The 26,624-nt window shown below is 41.6% G+C and overlaps 1 protein-coding gene across 3 annotated transcripts in view; it reads right to left on the bottom strand.

The window, feature by feature from the left end:
• The window catches only part of DIP2B (disco interacting protein 2 homolog B), a 186,989-nt gene that overhangs the window by 86,707 nt on the left and 73,658 nt on the right, over window positions 1-26,624 (bottom strand). For all 3 annotated transcript variants that reach the window (XM_063119863.1, XM_063119862.1, XM_063119864.1), the window contains exon 2: window positions 21,844-21,915. In XM_063119863.1, the coding sequence (XP_062975933.1) occupies window positions 21,844-21,915 (72 nt within the window). The remainder of the gene's footprint in view (window positions 1-21,843; window positions 21,916-26,624) is intronic.

Below are 26,624 nucleotides of genomic sequence, written 5' to 3'. Positions count from 1 at the left end.
ACACACACCTTCCTTCCAGCATAAATGAGAACAAAATCAACATTGCTTGCCTTACATTACAATAAATATATCTAGTGTCCTTTTTAAAAAAATGTAACATAGCTGATGTTTGAGACTATTTATATATACTGGCTCTCTTTGAAATGAAAAGAAAATTGATTAGCCAGCTCAAAATATTTTTGCTTTTCTTGGCAGAAATCTCTTACAACTTTAGACCATTTCCTCTTAAACAGGACTTCTACGCCTACTGTCTTTTTAATATTCTGTTAGGCACTACTGATCAACCAACTCATGCTAGTAAATATTTATATACTAAACTTTTAGAACAGTAGGGTCAACAATGTCATGGCCGAAATAAAACACCGAAAAGTTTTAGAAATTAACTGTGGTCAGCTCAAAAGCCTATATATATATCCCCTGCAAAACCACAGGGATGATTTGATTGCTATTGTCAAACTAAATAATCATTAGCAGCTTCTCCAACCCATACAATGATAAGTTATTACTAGAAGAATCTGCATGGTTTTGTTAAAGGCAAGGAACCCTGGCATTGACTAGAGTTAACTGAAAGGAAGCTTCATTGATCTTTGGGCTAATACGAGTCAAAGCTAAAAAGCCACAAAGTCTGTACTTACTTAATTATTATTATTATTATTATTATTTCACTGTAGATAAAGACCCTAGCAGAGCCTGCCTAAAATAGTTTGGAGCTAAAGGAGAACAATTAAAATGTTTCCCATGGTAAAAACTGTGCAAAAAGAGTGACCAAAACCAGTTGCTTACTCTGCCTAATGGTAGGGCATGGGGAATAATCATATTCAGCAACATACAAAGCACACCACTGTCATTGTTATACCTTGATTCTAAACATAAAGACCTGATTTCAATGATTCAGCCAGGTTATCGTAGGTTATTTAACTCATGAATAGCAATGGTACATGACAACATATGCCATCACCATTTGCAATATGAAATCATTGATCAGGGTGATTGGAGATAGCACTGCATTATGGAAACCTGGCCATTGTGGGTTATTGAAGGGTTAAACAACCCTCGCATAACCCTTTATTAGTAGCAGCATTATGTGAGAGTTGTTAACCCACAATGACTGGTTTCGCACGGTATGGTACAACCCCCTATTGCCCCAAACAGGGGCTACATATTCAAATGGTGGCCACACATGTCCAGCATGCAGCCATGATGAGCTGTAGTGTGTGCCAGGCGTAGTCAGTCACCATTTTGAATATTCAACCCCCAATCAGGTTGATAGGGGATTGCACCATGTCGTGCAAACCTGGCCATCCTGGATTAAATAACCCACAATGCGCCACCCAATTTGTGGAAGCAAATTAAGATTCCTCTAACACGCTGTGAATCACCCACTGGTAACTTCTTTCTCCTGATTGCATGACATTGGTTAGAATGCCAACCTATTCAACTTCATAAGTATTAAATACAGAGTCCCCACTAATTGTTTTAATTTAATACATAAGTATTAAATACAGAGTCCCCACTAATTGTTTTTAATCAATATAAATTTTCCGTACCTTTAGCAATACTCTGGACCATTTGAATGCCAAAAAGCTTTCACGTTGCCTTTGAACAATAAAATCAACAAAGTCATTTGGTTTTCAAAATTGGCCCCAAACTTCGGATATAGAGAACTTGCTTAATGCCTTCTAGTTCCAATGCCTCCCAAGACTGGCATCAGTAGGCTGGGAGGGAATATGGTGCATAAACCATCAAGCAAGTACCTGTGGTCAGGCAGAGCTACCGAAGGCCTTTCCAGGGGAAATAATAAGGCAGCTTTATAAGCACCAGATCTGATCCAGCACTAGGAACACAATACTTTGTTCCTGTACAATGCATGAGGAGAGGGGCCAGTGTTATTGCAGGAGGTCAGCCTGTTTGCAGCTTTGTAAAAAGTGTAAATAGGGGAGATCTGTGCTCTAGGTTTGGAGAGAGCAAATACATACGCTTAACATAATAAAGTTTTTAAAATTGTTTGCAAAACGGTGGTGCAGTGTTGAAGGAAGCAGGGTAACTTTGTTGTTAACTCTATTTCAAAAGACATACATGAGTAGTGTTTGATGGGGGGGCAGAGACTGCAAAGCAGACAACCTCTAAAGTAGTAGAAAAAATCTTTTGGAAACGTTTCTGAAGATGGTGGGGACAAGAGGGATCGGGAGACCTTACCATGAATTATCTCACAAGTACTAGCCAATATGTACATGTCAAACTTGCACAACCACATTCCATACAGCACTCCAAAGTGCAACAGATGCACTAACTTGAGAGAAGGGATCACATTTTTTTCAGTGGCAAAATACTGCAGCTTGAGTATTCGGGAAATGAAGTGCCTCTATCTTGGGCAAAAGACATCTGAGCCTTCACAACTGAATGAGAGCTGTACATTTATGGAGCTGTAAAGCAAGACCTGGAGGCAACTGTTTTCCTAACTGATGTTTTCCATTGAATCAAAGATCCAGACTAAAAAAAAATACAACAGAGGTCCCTAACACGTGCTTCTTAGAGGCAAACACAGTCCTAATCTATAAACTGCTTAAAATGTTGGGGTAAATCCAGAAATAAGGACGTAACAAATTAGCTCCCTTGCAACAAATGGCACACTATATGTGTCTCTACAATTAAAAAAACACAACTAAAGCAACGGTCAAATTATGCTGGGTGGCAAGTAATGAAGTGGGAAGAAGGGGAAGTTGAACTCCATGCAAGAAATCTACGATACGACATTTATGCTGACTAAAATCAAAGCAGCCAACACCTAGTCTGTATTTTGGCAGTGTTAACAGGTTAGCTATTTACTTGTCTGCCGCCTCCCCTCCACCCCACCCTGAACCCCAGGATCACGACTATGTCTGGGCTTGCTAAAAATGAGTCAGTTCACTTTTTAAAAAAGAATTTTCTATGCCATTTGTCATACCCAATCTGTGCATGATAATTGTGCAGCAAACACGTCAAGCAAGGTGTGTGGGCAAGCTTGCCATTAGTGCAGCATAGCAACCAGTTCAGTGACTCCCCTGTTACTTAAAAGGACATGAAGGAATAAAGTCTTGTGAACATATTATATTTTACCTCTGTATATTAGAGTTGGTTATTGACAAATTACAATGATGGAGATAAGATTAACAGTACCAACCCCTTCATTGCTCTACCAAGAGCTACACTTACCTCTGGAAAGAAACATACCTATCTGTCAAAGCAAGAGCGAAGAGTGTTTCACTGATAGTAAAGTGAAAATAAGAGATGCAGACAGACACACTGTATCCTACTTCTAGCATAAGGAAATAGGTGGCTACAAGATTTTGTTAATTATGTATAAAGCCCTGCACTGCCTGGGCCCTGGTTACTTGAGTGCTCACCTCACTCCTGTGTCCCACCATTGTCAGACTCACTCTCAGGAGCAGGGTGCCCCGATGGTCCCCTGCTACAATTTGGAATGTGCGGGGGCCAGTGCTTTTACAGTGGTTGGTTGTGGAACAACTTGCCACTGGAGATTAGGCAGGCTCCTACAGTCAGCTGTTTTAAACGCCTCTGTGAGGCATTTTTACTTTCACAAGAGTTTAACCAATTTAAATTGGTTTAAATTTTAATGTGGGTTGAGGATTTTTAATGGAAATTGTTTTATGTGTTATTATAAAGCGCTACGATGCCAGAAATGGCGAGGTGGCGCTATAAAAATGTTTTAAAATAAATATTAAATAAATAAATAGCTATGGCAGAACTCAATTTGCCTTTTGGCAGATGTCACAAAATGTGTACAAATCCCAAGAGACTGTGCCACAAAACAGGGGGAAGTAGCAAGACATTAAACAAGTATTATGAAGAGAGAAAATTTCTATTTGAGGTTAATACTTATTTTTAGGCACCTCTTTTGATTTAATCATATTAATGAGAAGCAGCATGTTACTACATTTCTAAGTGCATGTGTCATGTTTTAGTAGCATTCGCACAGGAAATAGCTGTACCCCAGGGTACAGTTCCCATGCTGAAGTTACCTCTGGTTAAGGCCTCTATTATAACAGCTCATGAGCCAGGGGGTATAGCTGTGTGAACGAGCCACAACAGCAGAGCTTTAGCATGTGAGATCTAGGCAACATGCAAAATTGTTCTTTTGAGCCCATATTTATGCATAATGCCAGAGATAAACTACCCATTCAATCACCTGGATGTTTGGGGTAGAACCATTTGCCTATATGGCAAGACAAACAGCAAACAAACAATCCCTAAAATCTATCAGATTACTAATCAAAAAGTACAGAATTAAAATTAGCTGTTCATCTCTAAAATTAGATGGAGATCATGAAGCCAGCACCATTTTTAAAAGCTGCATTCTCGACATTCTCCTGATGCTGTGTAATTTTGCTCCTCTCCTCAATGTGATGCCAGTGTGAACTGAATGCCAAAAAGATTGGTGGCAGGTAATTGGAAAGAATCTTTGCAAACATTTGGTTGCCTAGTTTAATCAATGAGGCAAAGTAGTATAGTATTCTACTTTTCTTCATCTTTTCCATAACAAAAAAAGGTTTTGCTGCCTAACATGCTGAAAAATTTACCTGACTCAAGAAGATGCCATAATATCCTAAATACTTTAAAAACCATGGTTGTTTATATATAATATCTTCTTGAATGCACAACCTATCACCAGAGGAGGCTAAGTACCTCCTTACCCACTCCAAGTTCTGCGATGCCTACATCTTAATTTGACTGACAGTATTAGGAGTCAATGGAGCATCATCCTAATATCCTAAGCCTTTTGGCTTCATTTAGGTTACTTCCTTCTAGACCTTAAAACATTTAATGGGCCCATCTGCTATGTGTCCTGTCCTTTGTTATAGATTTTCTATCCTAGAATTCAAGCAAGTACCACCACTAATTAACTATTTATCCTTTCCTTCCTGTCATTCAAATAAGTGAACAATGATAGAAGCAAACAAACAAAACAAAAAAGCATTATGCCAGAGATGCCTGCAGGATTTAAGATTTGATAAAAACTAATCCAGATGGCCCAAAAGCAAGGGAATATTGCCATCTATGCCAAAGAAAAGAAGCTAAAATGTCTTGGTGGGCGGGGGGGGGGGGGATACAGCCCTACACTTTGGGCCTGCTTTTTCCGCGGTCTCAGGCTGACCCTGAGACTGCGGAGCGTGTTTCCCATTTCCGTGGGTTTACCCAGCTCCACGTGATTAATCACGCAGAGCCGGGAGCTGCACTGCGCCCATCGGGGGTAGGGTGGGGGGAGTGGGGAAAGTAGTCATTTAAAAAAAAAAACTTTGCGCACGAGCTTTCGTGCACTCCGTCTCCTTTAAAAATAAAAATAAATGGTGGGAGCAACCTCTCTTCCTGAGGTCATCGTGCCTAACATGTAAATGGTTGTGAGATCTCGCGTTAATCCCAACGCGAGGTCTCCCCTCCTCTCCCCTGGACTTTCAGGTAGGTCTAGCTAAGGCCTAGGTATTACTTGCCGTTTGTTGCTAGTTGGCAGTACATTCAGCTTCAGCATTTCCTGGGAGTATATATATAGGCTGCCAGTGATGAAAGTGTTAGGGGAATTAATTGGTTCCTTACAGAAAGCTAAGCCTACAATAGATGGTTATAAAAGTCTTTTCAAATGTAGTACAGTAGATGTTCAGAAGGTCAGAGATGACTGAATGACGAACTGGAATGCTCTATAATAGTCTAATCAATAGAAGGTTGCCTTAGCTTCCATATGTCTTACTTCTTTAGATTTAAGACAGACTGATTCAACAAAAAAAATATGTTTCATGTATGTTGGGCACCACAGAGTTTGTTAAGATGAAGTTAACTAGCTCAGCTAGATACTAGTGAAGTAATGAGACCAATGCCTCATTGAGGCATACAATGTGAGCATGTCCTGTAGTGGCTTATTTTTAGTTGGGAAGGTATTGCTCATATAAATTTTGTTCCTGAAAAATCATAGCCCAGGACTGGCATACTTCAGAGACTGACGCCTGTAATGACAGTGGGCTCTGAGGGGGTATCAGAACCAGATCAAGGTCCTTCAGAAGTAGGACCCACTGCCTTGGACCCGATGTCTTGTCCACGCAATGCCCAGGAGGAGGCACTAACCTCTGACTCTAAGTGGACTTCAGACTCCTCTAGTGAGCAGGGAGACCCTGGGGAGCAGTTCCCCCTCCTCCAACCTTCATTCCCTGGGAGAAGCCATCACCTGCAGGAAAAGGCTGCTGGCCCTTTAACAACCAGATGCAGCATCTGAAGGCTGGAGTTTCCAGAGAGACTATCCTGGCCTGACTATAAAAGCCTGCCAGTTGCTCCTAGGCCATTGCTAGACCAGGGTTTAGCCCGGTGCAAGCCCCGGCCCGGCCCCTGTGCGTCCAGATGACGCACAGGGGATCCCGGGGTCAGGCAGGGATCAACCTTCCCTTGGCCTGGGATAACCGGCACTGGTTGTGGCCCAGTATTTCCCATAGTCCCAGTCTCAGCCTGAGACCATGGGCGTGTAGCCAGTTCTGCCGCTTTTCCCGGCTACTGCATTTACTCGCAAGGTAAAAGGAGCGCTGCGGCCATCAGGGCAGGGGGGGAAGATGGGGGGGAAACGGAGCCAGGGGGGATGGGGAGATCGGAGATTGCGGGCGGGAGGGGGATCGCGGGTGGGAGGGGGAATCAGGGGCAGGGGGGGAGCGGGGAACCCTTTAAAAAAAAAACCACCCTACTTCTATCGTTGGTGCGCTCCTGCGCACATGGCCCCTTTAAGATCTAAAACAAAATGGCCAACGCAATGGAGCTTTCCTTTACCCCGCCACGTTGACCCCTTCTAGCATGGGCTGGCCCCTCCACACGCCCAGATTTTAAGGTAGGTCTAGCAAGGCCCCTAGACTCTGCTGGAGTAACTTCTTGTCCTCTAGCTCCAGGATTGCTGACCAAGGTCCTGAAACTTAACCTTAGTTATGGATTGGGTCCAGGTTATATGAAAGACTGTATTCTCCCTTATGAGCCTGCCCGTGCTTTGAGCTCTTCTGGTGAAGCCCTTCTTTCAGTCCTACCATCATCATAGGCACACCTGGTGTGAACATGGGAGACGGCCTTCTCAGTGGCTGCTCCAGTGCTCTGGAACTCTCTTCCCAGGGAAGCTAGACTGGCTCCCTCCTTGATGTGCTTTCGGAAGCAGGCACAAACTTCTTTGTTCCGGCAGGCCTTTGGCGAATAATCTGGGCCTCTGTCTATGCTAAGGACTTTTAAATGTCATGTATTTTAAATGTTTAATATTGTAATATATTTAATATATTTTTAACTGTTGTATATTTCTTTTCATAGGTTTTAAAATGTATATGTTTAAAATTTTGTAAGGCTGCCTTGAGGCCCAGTATTGGGCAAAAGGTGGGATATAAATATAATAATAATAATAACAACAACAACAACAACAACAACAACAGGAAGAAGAAGAAATTCCAGCCATCTTGACTACATCAGACCTTCTCACATGGATTTCCTGATGGAGCATGACAAAATCTGTAATAACAGTGTGGTGGTTTAAGAGATGGACAATAAAAGTGGATACTGAGAGCCCTTACAGTTGCAAAGAGATTTATACTTCAAGCATGGAAGGAAAAACACCAACCACTCAATGGACAGAAGATCACTGCTCTTGCTTCATTTGAGCATATCTCTTTTAACTGTCAAAGCTGTATTGATTCTTATTGGACTACTTATATTAATGTGGAATGTATTCTTGAAATGGAAGTGTTAAATCATTGTTTCCTGTTTCCCACCCAAACACTTTTTCCCACTATATCAAGGGAGATGTTAATGATTACTGTGTATTTATTAATTTATTTATTAAAACGTTTGTATTCCACTGTATAACATTGGGATCTCAGGGTGGTGTTTGGATTAAAATCCTTTTGTGTGTGTGCTTTTCTTGTCATTTATGTTATTATTGTATTAAAAAATAAAGATTAACACAAAAACAAAAGAAAATAAAAGAAATGGGTGGGGTTTTTTTAGATAACCAGTACACATTTCAATCATTTTCCCATTTCCAAACACAGTTTTTGAGGCTCAGAGTAACCTTCCAAATTATAGTTAATACACACACCCCTCTACTTTCATTGTACTACAGCATTCCCATAAAAACAAAGGTAATGTGTTCACCTGCAGTAGCAAAGGTACCTGAAATGCTCATGAAAATTATATGCAAATGTTTTTTAATCACATGCCACTCTGAAAATAAATAAGCCAAGTCTTCAAAGAAAGTTCATAGATTCAAGCTAGTTCAATTAATCAACACATTTGGCACGAAACATCTCACTGTTGGCTCCAATTTTAAGCCACTTGCTTGAGGGTAGCAGGAGGTGCCAATCTATCATGAATCAGTGACCCATGACTAACGTTAGTAGCATTACAAAATCAGATTTATCATGCAGAGAGCTGACATGCAGAGGATTCTGCTTGGTGATGATGGAAAATGTTGTGCTTGGCCTTCTCATCTCTTTCAACCTGAGGATTCTAGAGGACACGTCTCATACGATGCGTTTCTTCCACAGGAATAAGCTCCATTGAGTAGAGGGGAAAGAATCTGTACATTTGTACATTTTTATGTGTGAAAATCATGCAGATATCTATTATACCTTGTTTAAGTATATCCGAAAGATGCTGAGAGGGAAGGTTCCCCCTAACACAAAGTTCTCTCCATTTAAGGAGAGGGGAATGACGAACCTATAATAACTGCAAAACTGACCTTATTGAGATCTGATAAGCATTAATAGCAAGGAAAATGACAGTCATGAATTGGACACCACACTTAATGCAGCACCACTAGTAGAGGCGTTCAGAGCGCCGTCTGGCTCAGTTTTATTGGATGAGTTTCAGTTATTGAGGCCCGAGGATGTGGACAAGGTGCTTGGCCAAGTCCGGTCGACCACCTGTGTGCTTGACCCTTGCCCCTCGTGGCTCATTACATCAAATAAGGAGGGGATCGCCGGCTGGGTCCAGGAGGTTGTAAATGCCTCCTTGAGAGAGGGAGTGGTGCCGGCCTCTTTAAAAGAGGCGGTAATTAGACCACTCCTGAAGAAGCCTAATCTGGACCCGGAAGATGTTAACAACTACAGGCCGGTGGCTAATATCCCTTTCCTGGGCAAGGTGCTTGAGCGGGTGGTTGCAGGACAACTCCAGGCACTCTTGAATGAAACGGATTATCTAGATCCATTTCAATCAGGTTTCAGGCCTGGTTTTGGAACAGAAACTGCCTTGGTCGCCCTGTGGGATGACCTCTGTCGGGAGAGAGACAGGGGGAGTGCGACCCTGTTGGTTCTCCTGGACCTCTCAGCGGCCTTCGATACCATCGACCATGGTATCCTTCTGGATAGGTTGTCTGAACTGGGAGTTGGAGGTACTGCGTTGCAGTGGTTCCGCTCCTACTTGGATGGCCGATTCCAGAAGGTGGTGCTGGGGGATTATTGCTCTGTGCCATGGCTCCTAAGCCATGGGGTTCCGCAGGGCTCTATTTTATCCCCTATGCTGTTTAACATATACATGAAGCCGCTGGGGGAGGTTATCCGGAGATGTGGACTGAGGTGTCATCAATATGCGGATGACACCCAGCTCTACCTTTCCTTTTCATCAAACCCAGGTGAGGCAGTGACTGTTCTGAACCAGTGCCTGGGCACGGTAATGTACTGGATGAGGGCTAATAAACTGAGACTCAATCCAGACAAGACGGAGGTACTGTTAGCAGGTGGTTCATTTGTCCGGCGAGGTGATGTTTGCCCTGTCCTGGACGGGGTTGCACTCTCTCTAAAGGATCGGGTCCGTAGTTTGGGGGTGCTCTTCGATCCAGAACTGTCACTTGAGGCACAGGTGAACTCAGTGGCAAATAGCACCTTTTATCAGCTTAGGCTGATATACCAACTGCGCCCTTATCTGGACAGTGATAGCCTAGCTACAGTTATCCATGCTCTGATAACCTCTCGTTTGGATTACTGCAATGCGTTATACATGGGGCTGCCTTTGAAAACGGTCCGGAAGCTTCAGCTGGTACAAAACAGGGCAGCCCGTTTACTAACAGGGACTGGCTGGCGAGATCACATTACGCCAGTCCTTTTACAACTTCATTGGCTGCCAGTCCAGGTCTGGGCCCGATTCAAAGTGCTGGTATTGACATTTAAAGCCCTAAACGGTTTGGGGCCAGGTTATTTGAAGGAACGCCTCCTCCCATATGTACCTACCCGGACCTTAAGATCATCTACAGGGGCCCTTCTCCGTGAGCCCCTGCCAAAGGAAGTGAGGCAGGTGGCTACTAGGAGGAGAGCTTTCTCCGCTGTGGCACCCCGGTTGTGGAATGAGCTCCCCAGAGAGGTCCGCCTGGCGCCTACACTGTACTCCTTTCGTCGCCAGCTGAAGACCTTTTTATTCACTCAGTATTTTAACACTTAATTTTAACTTAAATTTAAATTATACTGTTTTAACTCTGTATTTTAACCTTATATCAATTTTGCTGCGTGGTTTTATCCTGGTTGTGCTTTTTATATTGTATTTTGTATTTGTATTTTTAACTTGTTGGTTGTTTTATGATGATTTTAATTTTTGTGAACCGCCCAGAGAGCTTCGGCTATTGGGCGGTATAAAAATGTAATAAATAAATAAATAAATAAATAAGCTTCATATCTAAGGTGGGGAAGACATTTTGCCTCATCCTGCATACAAGTGTCAGTAGCTCCCTCCCCAAAACACAATGGTTGTAAACATGACCTTCAAATGTTTTATGCGCTCTCAACAGATTATTCAAAGTTCTAAGCACAATTAAGCACCTTGCTTCCAAGAAATAATGTTGGTTCTCTTACTCCACAGACTAGAAGAAAGGCTATTTATTTTTACTGCCAGCTAACCCACCTGGAAGGGGTTGTGACTCAAAGGCTGGCTCTTTGTTTAAATATTGTTTCTGTCTTCTATAACACAAAGCAGCCAAGCAAGATTCTGAGATGGGGTGGGTAGGAGGGCTGCATGATATTTACATTAAACCGCACTGTGCTGCACTGCTCTCTGACAAAACAGGCAGGAGTCAGTTAAACCCAGCAGATGTTAGGTGACTCTATTTAGTATTCCCTTTAGAATAATCCTGCTGGATATGCAGTTTTTACTGGCAGGATCCAACAGATATACATGGGCAAGGCAGTGACAGGATATTTGCATAGGATTTTATCAGCTGCTGAACTTTTTACTGCCATTCGGTTTTAGCTGAATCTGCTGCTCTCCTCTTAGTAGGTAGAAGAGCACCTCATAAATAAAATGGATGTTAATGGGGAAAAACACATTACAGAATTATCTCTTTATACACATCAATGACATATGGCCAAAGCATGTGCTCAGATAAAACCAGAGGGGCAGATCTGAAATAAGACATCCCAAGAAAATGAATATGGATGCAATAAATATGTCCCATGCTTGTTGGCGCCTTTTTGTTCAATAGCAAATAAGGAAAATCATGTACATAAAGATACCTTTATAGGCCATGAATACTTATTTCAAATTCCTAGAAGCTAACACAACACTGGTAGGCTCCCAAGCCTCTGCACGCAAGCCCAACAGGTTACATAGTCACAGGAGCAGAGAGAGCAGGCATATGGTATCATCAGGGCTGTACAGTGATCATTACACTGAAGTGTGGAGGGTGCGGAGTTGAACATATGTGAGTTCCAGTAATCCAAAACAGGTTACACCAAACATTTCTTATTCCAAACTCCTTGGTAAAAAAAGAAAAGTATAATATGCAGTATTATTATATGCAGTATAAAATGGGGCCCGTGTAAGTGTAAGTAGTGTTCTTCTTCATCTATGACAAATAATGTGTTCCCCCCCCTCCCCGGTGCAAACCAACTGCCTTTTGTAAACATGTACAATATAGGTGAAGGGAATTGGCTGCACTAAAGCAGCCAGCCTTCTTTATTTCTTTATTTATATACTGTATTTTTATCCCACATTCCAAACAATTATTGTCTGCCAAAGTGGCTTGCATCAATAAGAAAACAGAGACAGGCCCTGCCAAACTAAAGAGACAATACACACAAGGGAGTGGAGGAAAAAGGAAGAAGAGGGAGATCTGTTTTTCAATGCCAGAACAAGGTGGGCATTTAAATGCACTTTGGGCCAGGGTAATCATCTTTTTTCTGCTGTTCTTGCTTGAATGAGGCTCTTCTCCATTTGGGCAAGGGATGGAGTAGTGCCGAAAACATATTAGTAAGTAAGTTAGGAATTACCATAAACCATGTCTAATGTGTGTGGAATAAATTCATTTTGGAATATAGACATGCAGAGGTTAAAATGATTGCTTAGTGGTGTTCACTGGCTTCTTTTGCAGCTGCTGAAACTACGGTGTATAAAAAGAAATCAATGACATTGACCTGCTTATTGATCCTCCTTCATTTCAGAAAGGAAATGAGGAGACTGGCCATAGTACAGGCTATCCTTCTGAGAAAGGGCAAGAGGGCAGAGCAGGGCAGAAGGAAAGAAAAGGTAAATGAGTGCTTGGTTATTTTTAAAAGTTCCCTAATACAAGCCACACCGAAGCTTAAAAGGAGCCTGCTCACACTATACAGATGTTGTTCATAATTATTCAAAATAAAAAACCTGTTATACAAGGCACATTTATAAAAAGCTAATTCCTTCCCTAAAGAGGACCATGCTTTGAACAAAAGAAAATAATGTGCATCAAGGAGAGTGATAGTTACAGATAGCACATATAATCAAATTATATGAACAAAATCAATTGTGCATATGAGGTAAAATTATATTTATTAGTAGTAGTAGTATCCCGCCTTTTGCCCAATACTGGGCCTCAAGGTGACCAGCTTGGTCTAGCAATAGCCTCTTTTAAATTTGGGTGCATCATTTCACCCACTCCATATCCTTGCCCCAATAGATAAGAATGTGATATTATAAAGACTATGTTATGAAACACAACACAAAAAGACGCAGAAAGGAAAGGTCTGGAGGGCTGTTGGGTTGGGACAGAAAGATGCACATAGAGAAGTATTTTATCCTAGCAGATTCTTTTGTTCCTGAGACTTTACCAGAAAAGTGACCATATGTTATCATATGTTCTGCACCGTCATGAGAATGAGAAACTTTTATTTAAAGTTGGGATTTTTAAACAGCAGACTAACAACTTCGCACATTATTTAGAAGTCTTGTAAATAAATAGGGGAGCAATGGACAAGAAAAAATAACAAGCCTATGGAATGATTGATGCTCTTAATGATTAAACCCAGAATTGATCCAACAGCACTAATATCCCATTGTTAGACGTTTTACACTCCCCTGGTAAGAAGCTTTACTTCCCATTAGTACTAAATGCTAAATAATATAGGGAGTATTGAATTATTATCTGTAAATTCATGAAAAATATACAGATCTACAGTCACTCACTCACAAATGTAAATTTCCTGGAACACTGTTTGGAAGCTCCCTTAGTATTTTAAACCCACTGCTAGTCAATGAAAATATAGCTATATATAAATAATAATTTCTTTACTGAGTTTAGCTCTATTTCTAAACCAGACTCAGTTAAATTAAGATGTTTACAGTCGAAAATATTGGGGAAATCTGTCTAGCTTTAGGCAACATGATGAAAGGAGAAATTTTCTTCTGCTTTCTGATGAGAAGTTCTGCAAACATGATAATGTTGCATGCCTATAACTGTATTTTCAAATTTAACCACTAAGGGGTGCTGTTGCAAAGATACAACCCGCACCAGTAAACCCAAATTACCAAGATTCTAGGACCAATGCTCTCCATGTTGCAATCAAGAAGTGACTTCCTGAAAGCTGTCATAGAACAAGGGAAGGCAAAGATGGATCCGAGATATGGAAAGGGAGGTAAGGAACATAGGTGACTAAGTCTGAGAACCAGAAGTCACAGCAAGTGTTGCCCCACCATCTTGTGAATAAGAGAAACAATATACTTAGGAAGTTGTTCTGAGGAAAGGCAGTCATAGTGCTAATCTGATTGCAGTCCCTCCCACCGAATCAGCATAGCAGCCACTCTACTGCAGTGAAGTCACTGAAGCACTGACTTGCCAACCTGGCAGCCAAAGAAAATTGAGGGTCATGGGATGATAACTCACAATTCAAAGGGTGCAGTCACATTTGCTATAGTCTGATTGCAGGCGTACAAAAAATATATAGCAACAGTACTAGTAAAGAGATTTACATGATTGTGCTTTTATGCAGCCTGTGGAGGATGTCAGTGCTAATCCTTTGTTTAGAACAGTCAAACATTCATTAAACCAGCTGTAAGGCTCAGTGAATACCCATTTGTTTTATTTGCTAAAAGTGTGCACAACCATGTGCTTCCTCCCCACACCCCCATCCCTGCAGAAAAGAGCTCTGCATTTTAACACTCCCTTTGCTATTTTGGAACAATCCATTTTCAAAAAAACACTAAAAGCAGACACATCTGAGCAATATAATCCATGAATATGAATAAGAGGATCTGCCTGCACTAAATCCAACTCTTACATGAGCAACCCCTAGACAAGAGCACATGGTTTGAGCCTGATATGTAGTTTCCAGGCCGCAGCAAGGAAGAGAGAGAAGCAGGGTCACTCCATCTGCTCTGCTCAGAAGCCCTTTCCACCAAGTTCCTCCCTCCACCAACTGTCACCTGCCAGCAGCCACTCCATCAGGCTGCAGAAGAGGGAGCAAAAGGATATAGGGTGAGAGACCAGAAACATAAGAACATAAGAAGAGCCCTGCTGGATCAGACCAAGGGTCCATCTAGTCCAGCACTCTGTTCACACAGTGGCCAACTAGCCATCAGCCAGGGATGAACAAGCAGGACATGATGCAACAGCACCCTCCCGCCCATGTTCCCCAGCAACTGGTGCACACAGGCTTATTGCCTCGAATACTGGAGGTAGCACTCGACCATCAGGGCTAGTAGCCATGGATAGCCTTTGCCTCCAAGAATTTATCCAACCCCCTTTTAAAGCCATCCAGATTGGTGGCCATCACTACATGTTGTGGTAGTGAGTTCCATAATTTAATTATGCATTTGGCTCCTCCTCTCCTCGAATGCTTTCTAGGCCAGCTTGTGACCATTGTAAGAACTTCATAACTAAGATCTAATGTTGTTGTTGTTGTTTATTCGTTCAGTCGTTTCCGACTCTTCGTGACTTCATGGACCAGAGCTTTCTGTCAGCTGTCGCCACCCACAGCTTCCCCAAGGTCAAGTCTGTCTAATGTACGAGTTAGCTTTTTTCTTCCTCCCTCCCAATCTCATTTCCTTTCGCATTGGGTCGTCGAGATTGTAAGCCTATTGTATTACTGATCTTTGTAAGCTGCTTTGGGTGCATTTTTTTGGGCTGAAGAATGGAGCAGAAGTACTTCAAATATTTATTTGAATCCCCCATAAAATGTTGAATGGAGAACTCACTCACTCCAGCACAAGTAGTTGTGATACTACACGTCTGAACATACAGAGTTTATGTTTCTCACTGTGGATTCTTGTTAGAGATCTATGGTTTGGTAAGTTTCTCTAGGAAGAGAATGGTGGATCTGCATGTGTGAGTTGACTGGCTGAGAGAGTGAAAAGGAGGGAGTGATGTATGTGTGCACTATATAAACTGTGTGCTGTGCTGTGAGGGGGTTACTGTGAGACAGGGAATTAACGTACAATGTTAGGATTTCAGGACTGAGAACTGAAAGAGAGAAAGTCTGTGGTGATTGGGCAGTGACTGAGAGAGCGATTATTTAGTATTGTATATGGAATAACATATCCTGATAGAGCCATTAAGAGTAACTTGTTTTTATTCAACAACTAATTTACTGTAATTAATAACACTTTCTTTGTTGATAAAATTCTACACCTTCTGCTCTTGACTATGTAAGATGGAGGTAATAAAAGGAGCATTACAAGTAAAGCTTGTGTGTCCTCGCGAGGGTTGGGCCTGAGCCTTAAAGGTCCTGGTGGCAGAGAAACCAAGTGTATGTGAGAAAAGGTGGTTCCTGCATGGAGTGAGGAAGGCCTTAGAGGATGAGAATTCTCACTAGGACAGGGTAGGAATGCTAGTCAATTGTCTAGACTTCCCACATTTTTTATGATTTTATTTTTCATTTTAATTAACAATTAATAATTAACATTTTAATTAAACATGAAAATAGCTTAACTGCTTTGCAAATTAAGTCCAGAACAGCTACTCACCCATGAAACAGCTCTGCTCGCCCATTTGCCCTCATATATTTGTTTAATTTGTTTTTAACAGTGCATATTTATTGTTTTTTCTATACACCGCCCTGAGATCTTAATGATATAGGGCGGGATACAAATGTTTTAAATAAATAAAATAAATAAATATATCAGAGTAAGTCATTTGTGGAACGTCAGAAGTCTGGGGGGATGGGAGGACGGAAATATTTGAGTTTACAGAAACTTCACTGTTAGAAGGAATTCATACTCATTGTTTGCGATCATAGCATAAAATTAAACAGCTTCTTTTTATTTCATATCAACATAAATATTAACTGAGAAATATCTACTATTCTTCTATCCATGTTTAAAGATGGGATGGGGGTGGTGGTAGGGAAGAGAGATTATGGATTGTCTAAATTCAACAGTGTGCTAACGTCTGAACATGCCCTCCCCACCCCCTGGCTCATAGATCACAGTTATCCGATGAACAGATCGCACAGAAAAGGGACCGATTGGAAGGGTCCTGAGAAAGATTTGTCAAGGTAGTGGGCTTTGAGAAGGAATTTAAAAGAAAGGAAATGAAATAGCAATGATTTAAGGCCTTTGAGGCATAAGGGAAGCTACACTCTAACATACAATAAATGCAGTTAAAATGGAGAAGAGGAAGTTAATTGACTGATAGAGGGAGGATATTCCAAGCAACAAGAAGGAAGCGGAAATGTGGCTGAAAGCACAGATAAGTTTACAAAATGGGAAGGGAGCAAGAAGAATAGAAGGGGACATAGAAGCTAAGAGTTAGAGAACCATAAATGCAAGGACAAAAAACATAAATGAGGAGAAATGTCATCTGTGTATTTATGATTATCACTAACAATAGGTTTAATCCTGTGTGTGTGTAGCTGTATGTGCTTAAACCTCACCAATTTATTTATTTATTTATTACATTTCTATACTGCCCAATAGCCGGAGCTCTCTGGGCGGTTCACAAAAATTAAATTGTCCAATTTCAATGGACAAACATATTCATGTGTGTACAGGTATACAAATTATTATTTACCGCAAGGGAACAGAATGCAAATCTATGTCAAACACATTCAAAGAAGTTGGTTAATTGTTGCAGTGGGAAGGAAACGGTTGGCAAACCATTTTGCACACTGCAGAGAGGTTTGGAGGACAGGCTATTAGGACTTTGGTGAATCTAATTATTATGCACTGGGAAGAGGTTTCCATTGATCTTTCCGGTTATGATACATAACCCAACATTTTGAAGAGTAAGGAAACCCATTTAGCCAAGCCAGAGAAAAGGCTGTTGAACTTGGCAACAAGTATTATCCTACATTTACATTCTGTTGCCCAGAAAGCAAAAGATGCTTTGCGAGGGGTGGGGGTGGGGGTGGATACATAATAATGTCATGAATTTGAACAAGTAAGCAAATATCTGTTAGGAGAAAACTAAATGACACACGAAGTTCCTTATGAACATATTCATAGACACATAATACCCAGAGATTCATCTCTTGAATTTTTATTTTTTTTACACATTTGAAAAGGGATCTGCAATTAATAAGGATAATATGAGGGGGAAATTTCAGTTCCAAGAGACCTGCCTCACACTTCAATTAAATCTGAGCCCCCAGCATATTCAAATCCCTTCCTGCTCCCTGTAACCATGCTGTGCCTGTAATTTAGCTTGTATGCCTGTGGGCAGGGATTGTCTCCTGTTTTAGTCTTCTGCAGCATCTGAGCAGGTTTTGGGTGATTTAGAAATAAATTATCAATCCAAAACCACATAACATCTCATTAAAATAAGCACATTGTTTCCTGCATTGAGATTAATCAAGGAAAACGTGATTCATATACCAGCCCATAGTAGCATAACTTTCAAAGAAACAGGTTCACTCAATTTGACTCTGGCTGCAAAAGACTAGCAATTTCACTTAAATAAGTATTCAAAATAGATATAATGCTATCTTGTACTGGACCACCTTCAAGGAATTTCCTTATCAGAATAGGGAAAGAAACCATCATTGTGATACACATTTCCTGAGCCTTATCTGCAAAATGGAAACAAACACTTCCTGTGTAAGAAAGTGAACAGAAGCATTCATTCATACTCGAAAATGCTTTGATTATTATTTTCTCTTATCGCTAGAGAGGTAAGCATTTGCAAATCATCTCTTTCTTGTTCACTACAAGAGCAGAAATCTATCAGATTCCAAAATGAAGGTCCTCATTCCACATTCTTCATGTATGCTCTGCTCCCACTGAATGAATGGAAAATCTTCCATCAGGCATTGTTACTCCGGGAACATCTGATTCAGAATGGCAGCAGCAAGCTCCACCTTAATTAGCCATATAATTTCCAGCTGTCTGTCTTCTGCCAGTGCTCAGGCTGAGTCTTCTGGCAATTGAAGCAGTAAGATTGTTTGTGCATGGTTCACATACATTTTTATCCCACTAATTAAACAGCATTTTACACAAACAAAATCAAACGTATCTGCAAAGTGACAGATACAGAAGGGAGCAAATACCCACATTCAAGAATGTAGACAAAGACGCAGAGATTCAAACTTCAAGATGACAGAACATATGCTGAGAGTCTTTAAGTGAAAGTCCTGAAAGCTGCAAGATATTTATCCATCCAGCTCACCGCAAACCAACTGCAGTTCACTGGTTTATGCCCCTATCTAGAACTTGCTATGTTGCAAATATAGAGGGAGGGTTTGCACATAATGGCAAGAAAACAGATTTTTTTACACTCCGGGTTACCTTGAGCGAGTCAGTGTGCTGGTGCACACAATTTGATTACTCTCACTTAGCTCCTCCTGCCAGTTGGAGTGGCTCTGGGACTTCCGAGGGAAGGGGCTGTAGCTCAGTGGTAAAGCACATGCTTTGCATGCAGAAGATCCCAGGTTCAGTCCTCAGCATCTCCAGGTAGAGCAGAAAAGAAGATCTGCCTTAAACCCTGAAGAGTTGCTGCCAGCCAGTGCCAACGATACTAGGCTAGATGCACCAATGATCCGACTCAGTATAAGGCAACTTCCTAGCATTATGTCCAAACTAGGAACCTTGGCTTGTCTCTACCCCTACAAGACAGTGTTATGACCGAAGAACAAATGCTGGGTTACGACCCTAGGTTGTCGGGAGAGAGACAAGCCAGAGTTTCAGGTTCAGACAAAAGACTAACCAAGCCAGGGATGGAGAGTCTCATTGTTGCTTAGCCTCACCAACTGGCAGAAGGAGCCAAGCTGGTGCAATCCAAGTGGGTTGCCCTTATGTGAGAAGTGGGCCACAGACACAGGTGAAAGTTTTAAAGGCATTTCCATCAGACCATTGTAATTTAGTCTTCACATACCAGCGCATTCATTTGCCCTACAGCTTTTCAGTTTGGCTACAGCTAATGAAACACATTCCCAGTGCCTTCAGGCACAATGCAGAGAAATCCAGGCACACCTAAATCCCATTGAAAGCAACAGAAAAAATGCTTAAATGTGTCCTTTATGTACCGTGGATTTCAGACTTTACTCCCATATTTCCAAGTTATTCTAGTGAACATCTCCTAATACATCGTCAGATATAAAACCTATCTGCCTTTTGTGGGTTTCACAAGCAAATGAAGTCCACACAGCAAAGAAAGGATAATATAAGACCAGATTTTTTTAAAGGACTCGGCTCCTCTTTAGGTTCAATGAAATGGTTTATTCATATACCTAAAAAACCCAGCTGCAGCACTACACTCCAGATTTTCCACACAACTCAGCACACCTGGTTAAGAAGAAGCTGAGGTGTTCCCCCCTCCCCCTTTAACGCAGCCTGAATTACAAATTCTAAGCTCTTTTGAAAAATGCAGCCCTACGGCATATTTAATATAATATGAAAAGTGCAAAGTTCTTCTCTTTTCTACTGTTGATGAAATCACCTTGAAGGTAATGATAATCACCAGCAGCCCAAATGCACACTGACAAAGCAGAAATATTTCTGAAGCACTGACATTCAATGTCCTTTTACCCTTATTCTTCTCTGGCATAAATTCAGCTAATCAACAGCTAATTGCAGTAACCATTGCATCATGGGACACTCTGAATATACTACCAATTCACTCCAATGCAAAATGGCCTCGAAGCACTGTTTGACTTTTTCAAAAAATTAATTGTCAATATTGCAATTATTTTGCTTCTGCTCATTCTTCCTACCCTGGAATGGATATTACATTTATTGTTCCCTGATTAACCATCCCTGCAGCTAGAACATTCTGAGGCCATGGTTAGATGAGGGGGGGTTAAGGGCAATGATCTTGCAATTTTATGATCGCGAGATCGCCGCCCTCGTCTACATGCGGTGCGCGACGTCCCAGGAGGACGTCACGCCTGCCATTTTGTTTTGTTTTTTTCTATCGGAGAGGAATGCAGGAGCGCTCCTGTGTAAACCGTGAGTGGCTTTTTTAAAAAAAACTGCTCCTGCTCCCCCCACCCCGATGGGCATGGAGCTCCTGCCAGGGTCCTCGCGGTTACTCCCAAGGAGCTGGGACAAACCGCAACGCCCAGCCACACATTCTGCGGTTTTGGGATCAGCCCAGGACCACGGAAAAAATGGGTTAGAAGGGTAGGGCAAAATCCCGGGGAAATGGAGGGATCATCCCTCCCTGCCCCAGGGATCCCCTGTGCATCATCTGGGATAACCCCTCGTCTAGCCATGGCCAGAGTGAAAATTGACAAGACTCATGAAGCATTCTGAATGAAAGTACAAAGTAAGCACATGATTATTAACTTTCAAAATGTCCACCATATGAGAGTATGAGCAGAATGTGCATGGAAACATGGAGGTTCAAAGGAGGACAATGAGGATGATCAGGGGTCCGGAAACAAAGCCCTATAAAGAGAGACTGAAAGAACTGGGCATATTTAGCCTTGAGAAGAGAAGACTGAGGGTCTTCTCTGACATGTTAGCACTCTTCAAATACTCAACCACTGAGTGGAATTTTCCCTCTGCATAGAGAAACGTGTTGTCTGAACTGAACAATTCTTTCCATATCAAGCATGGAGAGAACATAGCATGCAAACTAGTAACACCCAGAGAAAATGTAACTTAATACAGAGAACCACCACCCATTTGGCTCTGACAAGAGCCCTATTCAGAAGAAACACCCATGCACCGAACCAACACATGAGCGGAGTCTCAGTGACTAGCCCCACCTTAATGTCATGCATGCTGGCTTGTGCTGCCCCGATTTCACATATACATCCGCAGAGAGGATACTTTCCTGTGTGCAGCTGTATGCATGAACGCTTTCTTTCTGCGTCAGACATTCAGCTGCAGGCCCCACTGATTCAATACATGAATGTTTCTTCTGAATATTCTTAATATGTAAAAGACAAATTGCCTTTTGGTGTTTTGTTTAACCCTTAATACATTTCAAAGAGGGAATATATCATTCTATACATATATTCCAGTAGACTTCAAACAGAACTAGATCAATTTAAAATCAAAATACTGCAGCCGTACTGGAAAGTGGATTTTGTTATATATCCAGTTATTAGTCCTTCATCTTAGGAAAAGCAACCAATGAACCTCTCTACAAGCAGTTTTGAGGGAATTGGTCTCGACCCTTTTCTCTGTGGCAAGAGCACCTTTTATTCTATACAAAAACAGAAGACCTACCTTGGGTCTGTGGGAAATATGGAGCCAACAGCTTTGCCCTTTTCTTCTCATATCCCTTCTGGGTAATGTCCCCTAAAAGAAACCAAGGAAGCAGATATCAGATGAAAGTTACTATGGGTTGAAAAACAAAGACCTAAAATGTGTGTGCGTGCATGCGTGCGTACACACACACACACACACACACACACACACACAGAGTGTGGGCTGTTTGAATCAGTTTTCTGTGTCTAGAAACAATAGTATTATACAAGCCATTAGGGAAAAAGTGGAATGATTGAAAATTATCCTCAAAGACCTTCAGTGCTGTACAAGAAATTTAAATTGCTTTAGAGATTTTTTCATTCCTGTTGACATTATATGTCCAAGGTTACTATTAACCGTTTTATTCAAAGCAGGTCAGATATCACCAGCTCCCTTCTGGGAATGCTGTGCAATGTAAGTACTGAAAGCCTAAGTGCAATACAAAATAGGATAGATGATGAAGATGTAGATGAAGAAACTATTCTCCCTGACATTGACCTCTCTGGTGTGCAGGAACAGCCATCTGGCTTTTTGTCTTTCACTCTAAATTCTCACATTTTATCTGAATGGCAGGAAGGACTAAAAACACGAAAGGATTAAGGTAGGAGAGAAAAGCAGGAAGCCCAGAAATAGTTTTGCTGTCTCGGCAGCTCTGCCTTCACTCACGATTTCACTGCTCCGCAGGGTTGAAGGAAGAGGAATCTGGGAGTTATCCAATAGAAAGAAAACCAGTCATAGGCACCATTTTAAATGGAATTGAAGCTTGTTACTTGCATTGCTTAGAAAGATTTTTCTTCCATGGTCCTTTCAGCACTAAGCCTATGCATTCTTTATCAATTTTGGTACAGAAAGCCAAGCTTCAAAAGTTTTCTACCACAATGCCTCTGTCCCAACTAACAGTTATCTATTTTTTATCCTTGGACCTCAGTGCATCTGCAATATTGTAGCAGCATTATCCCTCTTTTACCAGATGGACAACAGGAATGGTCACAGCCAATGTAACCAGCAACACCAGAATGCACAATCAGCCTAGTCATTATTTGATACTCAACCATCATGCCTTCGGGATTTGTGTGGAGACTAGAAGTTATTCCTTGAGCTTTATACAACTAACATACTTATCTTTAAATGTGGAAATAGGAGCAGAGAAAGGTTCTCATGTCTCTTTAGCCCCACACATTCATGCTTCTGGGAACAGGGGTGGACTTGATAATAAGTTGTTTAACTTTTCTAAAGGGATTAGAATTGTTAAACTGCTACTACATAAAAGCCAAAATGTTAGAATCTCTCTAAGCAACCAATATACTTTACATGTCATCTCCTTTGCTTCACATTTCTCTCTGTCTCACTTTCATCTGCCTTTTATTTATTTATTTATTTAGAATATTTATATATCGCTCCTCATTGAAAAAATTTCGGAGCGGTGTACAAGGTGAAATGAAAATAAAAACAGAATAAAACAGTTAAAACAAAATTTAAAAAGAAGCAAAACAACAACAACACAGAAATCCAAGGCTGCATGTTAAAGAAAGGCTTCTTGGAATAAAGATGTTTTCAGGAGGCGCCGAAAGGAGTACAAGGTTGGAGCCTGTCTGACCTCCAGAGGCAGGGAATTCCACAGGAGGGGTGCCACCACGCTGAAGGCTCTTCCCCTGGTGGATTCCAATTGGAGGATGGATCTAGGTGGAACCACCAGGAGCAGGCCCTCGGATGACCTCAGTGACCGGGCAGGTTGGTAAGGGAGAAGGCGCTCTCTCAGGTATCCTGGTCCCAAGTTGTTTAGGGCTTTGTACACAAGTACAAGAACCTTAAACCTGGCCCGGTAGCGAATAGGCAGCCAGTGCAGTTCCCTCAGCAGGAGTTACATGCTGGAAAGGGGCAGCTCCAGACAACAGCCGAGCTGCAGCATTCTGCACTAGCTCCAGCTTCCGGAGCAGCTTCAAGGGCAGCCCTACATAGAGCGCATTGCAGTAATCCAATCTTGAGGTTACCAATGCCTGTACCACCGTGGTCAAGCTATCCCTGTCCAGGAGAGGCCGTAGTTGGCGAACCAACCGAAGATGGTAAAAGGCACTCTGAGCCGTGGCGGCTACTTGAGCCTCCAACGACAGAAATGGGTCTAAGAGTACCCCCAAACTACGAACCTGTTCTTTCCCCATCCAGAACAGGCAATGAGTCTGTCTCCCGGACTCGGGAACCACTCACCCACAGGGCTTCCGTCTTGCCAGGATTTAGTAACCCCGTTTACTGTTTAGAGGTGCCTGGTATTTTACATGGAAATAATGTTCACTGTTGCTATACCAGCATTACACCAGTGTTTCCCACAGTCAATGCTTTGGGCCCTATGTCCCGAAATGTTAAATCTGGCATATTTAACAGAGGCAACACTGAGATAAAGCACTACACAGCACAACTGCCACATACATTTTCAGAGTCTGCTTTGAGTTGAGGTGAGCTTTAGGATGCCTCAGGCACTAACTATGTAATCAAACACAGATGGCCACACCTCTCTCCTCAGTCGTACCTTGGCAAGCTGAAACAAGTGCAAGGACAGCAAATTATTTATCTATTCTACTTATTTCTGTTCACCCTTTGTCATTGAATCCAGGACAGTTTACAACAATTTAAAACGATAAAATACAAAACAAAGAGTCAGCAAACGATTAAAAACAAATTTATGTAAGTATTAAAAAATACTTTAAAAGCCTGGGAGGATTTTTTTTTTTAAAAAAAAGCCTTCTGTAGCACCTAAAGGATAAGCATGCAGGGACCAGGCAAGCTTCCTGGAAGAGAGATTTCCAGGGACATGGAGCCACAGCTGAAAACACCGTCTCTCTGGTCACATCCAATGGTGGGGACACCTGGAAGAGAGTGCTAGCAGTGCATGGCTAGTCAATATGGGAGAAGGTGCTCCTTTAAGTATCAGAGTCTCAAGCAGTGTAGAACTTCATTAGGCAAAAAGCAGTTTGTTGAACCAGGCTTGGAAATGGACTGGCAGCCAGCAAAGCTCTTTTAACACTGGTGAGATGTGTTCCCAGTCAGGACCCTAGACCCAAGGGACAGCATGATCGGAACTACAGGGCAGTGGTAAAGTGGTCAGTTTTGAAGTGCAAGTGTTCACTGTGACAATCCCCCTAGCCATGACCCAAGGACAGTCCAAAAATTCAGGCTGCTGTGTGGGTCCATATCAACAAACTGGCTCTAGAAATTATCATCTCCACCAGGAGCAAGTCTTTTCATAGAATCATAGAAATGCAGAGTTGGAAGGGGCCTATGAGGCCATCGAGTCCAACCCCCTGCTCAATGCAGGAATCCACCCTAAAGCATCCCTGACAGATGGTTGTCCAGCTGCCTCTTGAATGCCTCTAGTGTGGGAGAGCCCACAACCTCCCTAGGCTTTTGTAAAGCTTCATGGCCTGTCTAAGAGCAGACCACCTCAACATAGTTTGCATTGCAACAGGGATAACTCATAGCTATTTACTGTTACTGGGGAAATCTTTCTTTTGCTCACATAAAAAGTTTTTAAAATGACTATAAACCTAGTCTAACCCTCCTGGTATTGCACGTTTCTAGCATTTATGCTTGGGTAACAATTATTCTATTAAACAAAAGTGGGACCAGGATACATAAGAGAGTGCATTCTCTTTAATCCATGATGGGTTAAATAAACTGTGGTCCCATTAAGGGTTAGTATGTTGTCTGAACCCAGTCAAAGAGTAAAGGCTTATCGGATTATCAGAAGCAGGTAGGCTAGGACTGAGTGAACTAGGGCTGGATGGGCTTGTTATGGATCTGTCTTTTAAAACCCAGAGCCACAGTCAATTGTGCAGGATCAGATGGATACACATACACACTAACTATCACTCTTGGGGGGGATTACACACAGACATAAACTGGAAGATGTCAGATTTATTTATTTATTGCATTTCTATACCGCCCAATAGCCGAAGCTCTCTGGGCGGTTTTGATCTGCCGCTTTCAAAAGTGGCACAGAAAAGGTTCTAGCAGCATATTGGCCTCATTTTGTTTGAAAACTGCATCTTAGTTTCCTATTGTAACAACAGAAATGGACTCTCTCGAAAATAGTAGAGCTGCATTAAAAGTCCATTCCTGTTGTAGGGACCATCAGAAACAATACAACAGTATTTATAATATAGGCCTTCTTAAAAAAAACCAAAATGTCTAAAATAACCCACTTCATTACCAATTTCATCAATAAAAGCTTTGTTGCTAATTCATAATTTTAAAATAGGTCTGGGCAACATGAGCAGACTGCTCTTTAAAAACTGAGAATCTTAGCCCTCATTTTTCAATGCATATTAACTTGTTTGTGGATATATTTGAAAATGCCATGACCAAAGTTTATATTACACTGGAAACAAGCAACACATGCCCAAATCCACTGTTTTCCCAACTAATGTGATTTTTTATTTCAGGATTTTTCATGGGCTCATTGAATTTTCACAGTAGGTAAAACAGAAGCAAGATAAAACCACTTGAAATAAGTGCACTAGGGACTACCATCTGTTCTGCAGTATATCCCAGATTCACTTAAATTACAAAATTATGGTAATTACATGAAACTAATATTCAAATTAGCAATGGTTATGCAGCTCATGATTCAGGAAGGCTTGTAAAGTTGGAACAAGTGCAGAAAAGGGCAACTAAAATGATCAAGGAGCTGGAGCAACTCCCCTATAAGGAAAGGTTACAATTTCAGGGACTGTTAAGCTTAGGTGGAAAAAGGTGAGTAAGGGCAG

This window comes from Elgaria multicarinata, chromosome 3 (assembly GCF_023053635.1).
Source record: "Elgaria multicarinata webbii isolate HBS135686 ecotype San Diego chromosome 3, rElgMul1.1.pri, whole genome shotgun sequence".
Lineage (NCBI taxonomy): Eukaryota > Metazoa > Chordata > Lepidosauria > Squamata > Anguidae > Elgaria > Elgaria multicarinata.
The sequence above is the reverse complement of the archived record's forward strand: the minus strand, read 5'-3'. Positions and strand labels throughout refer to the sequence as shown.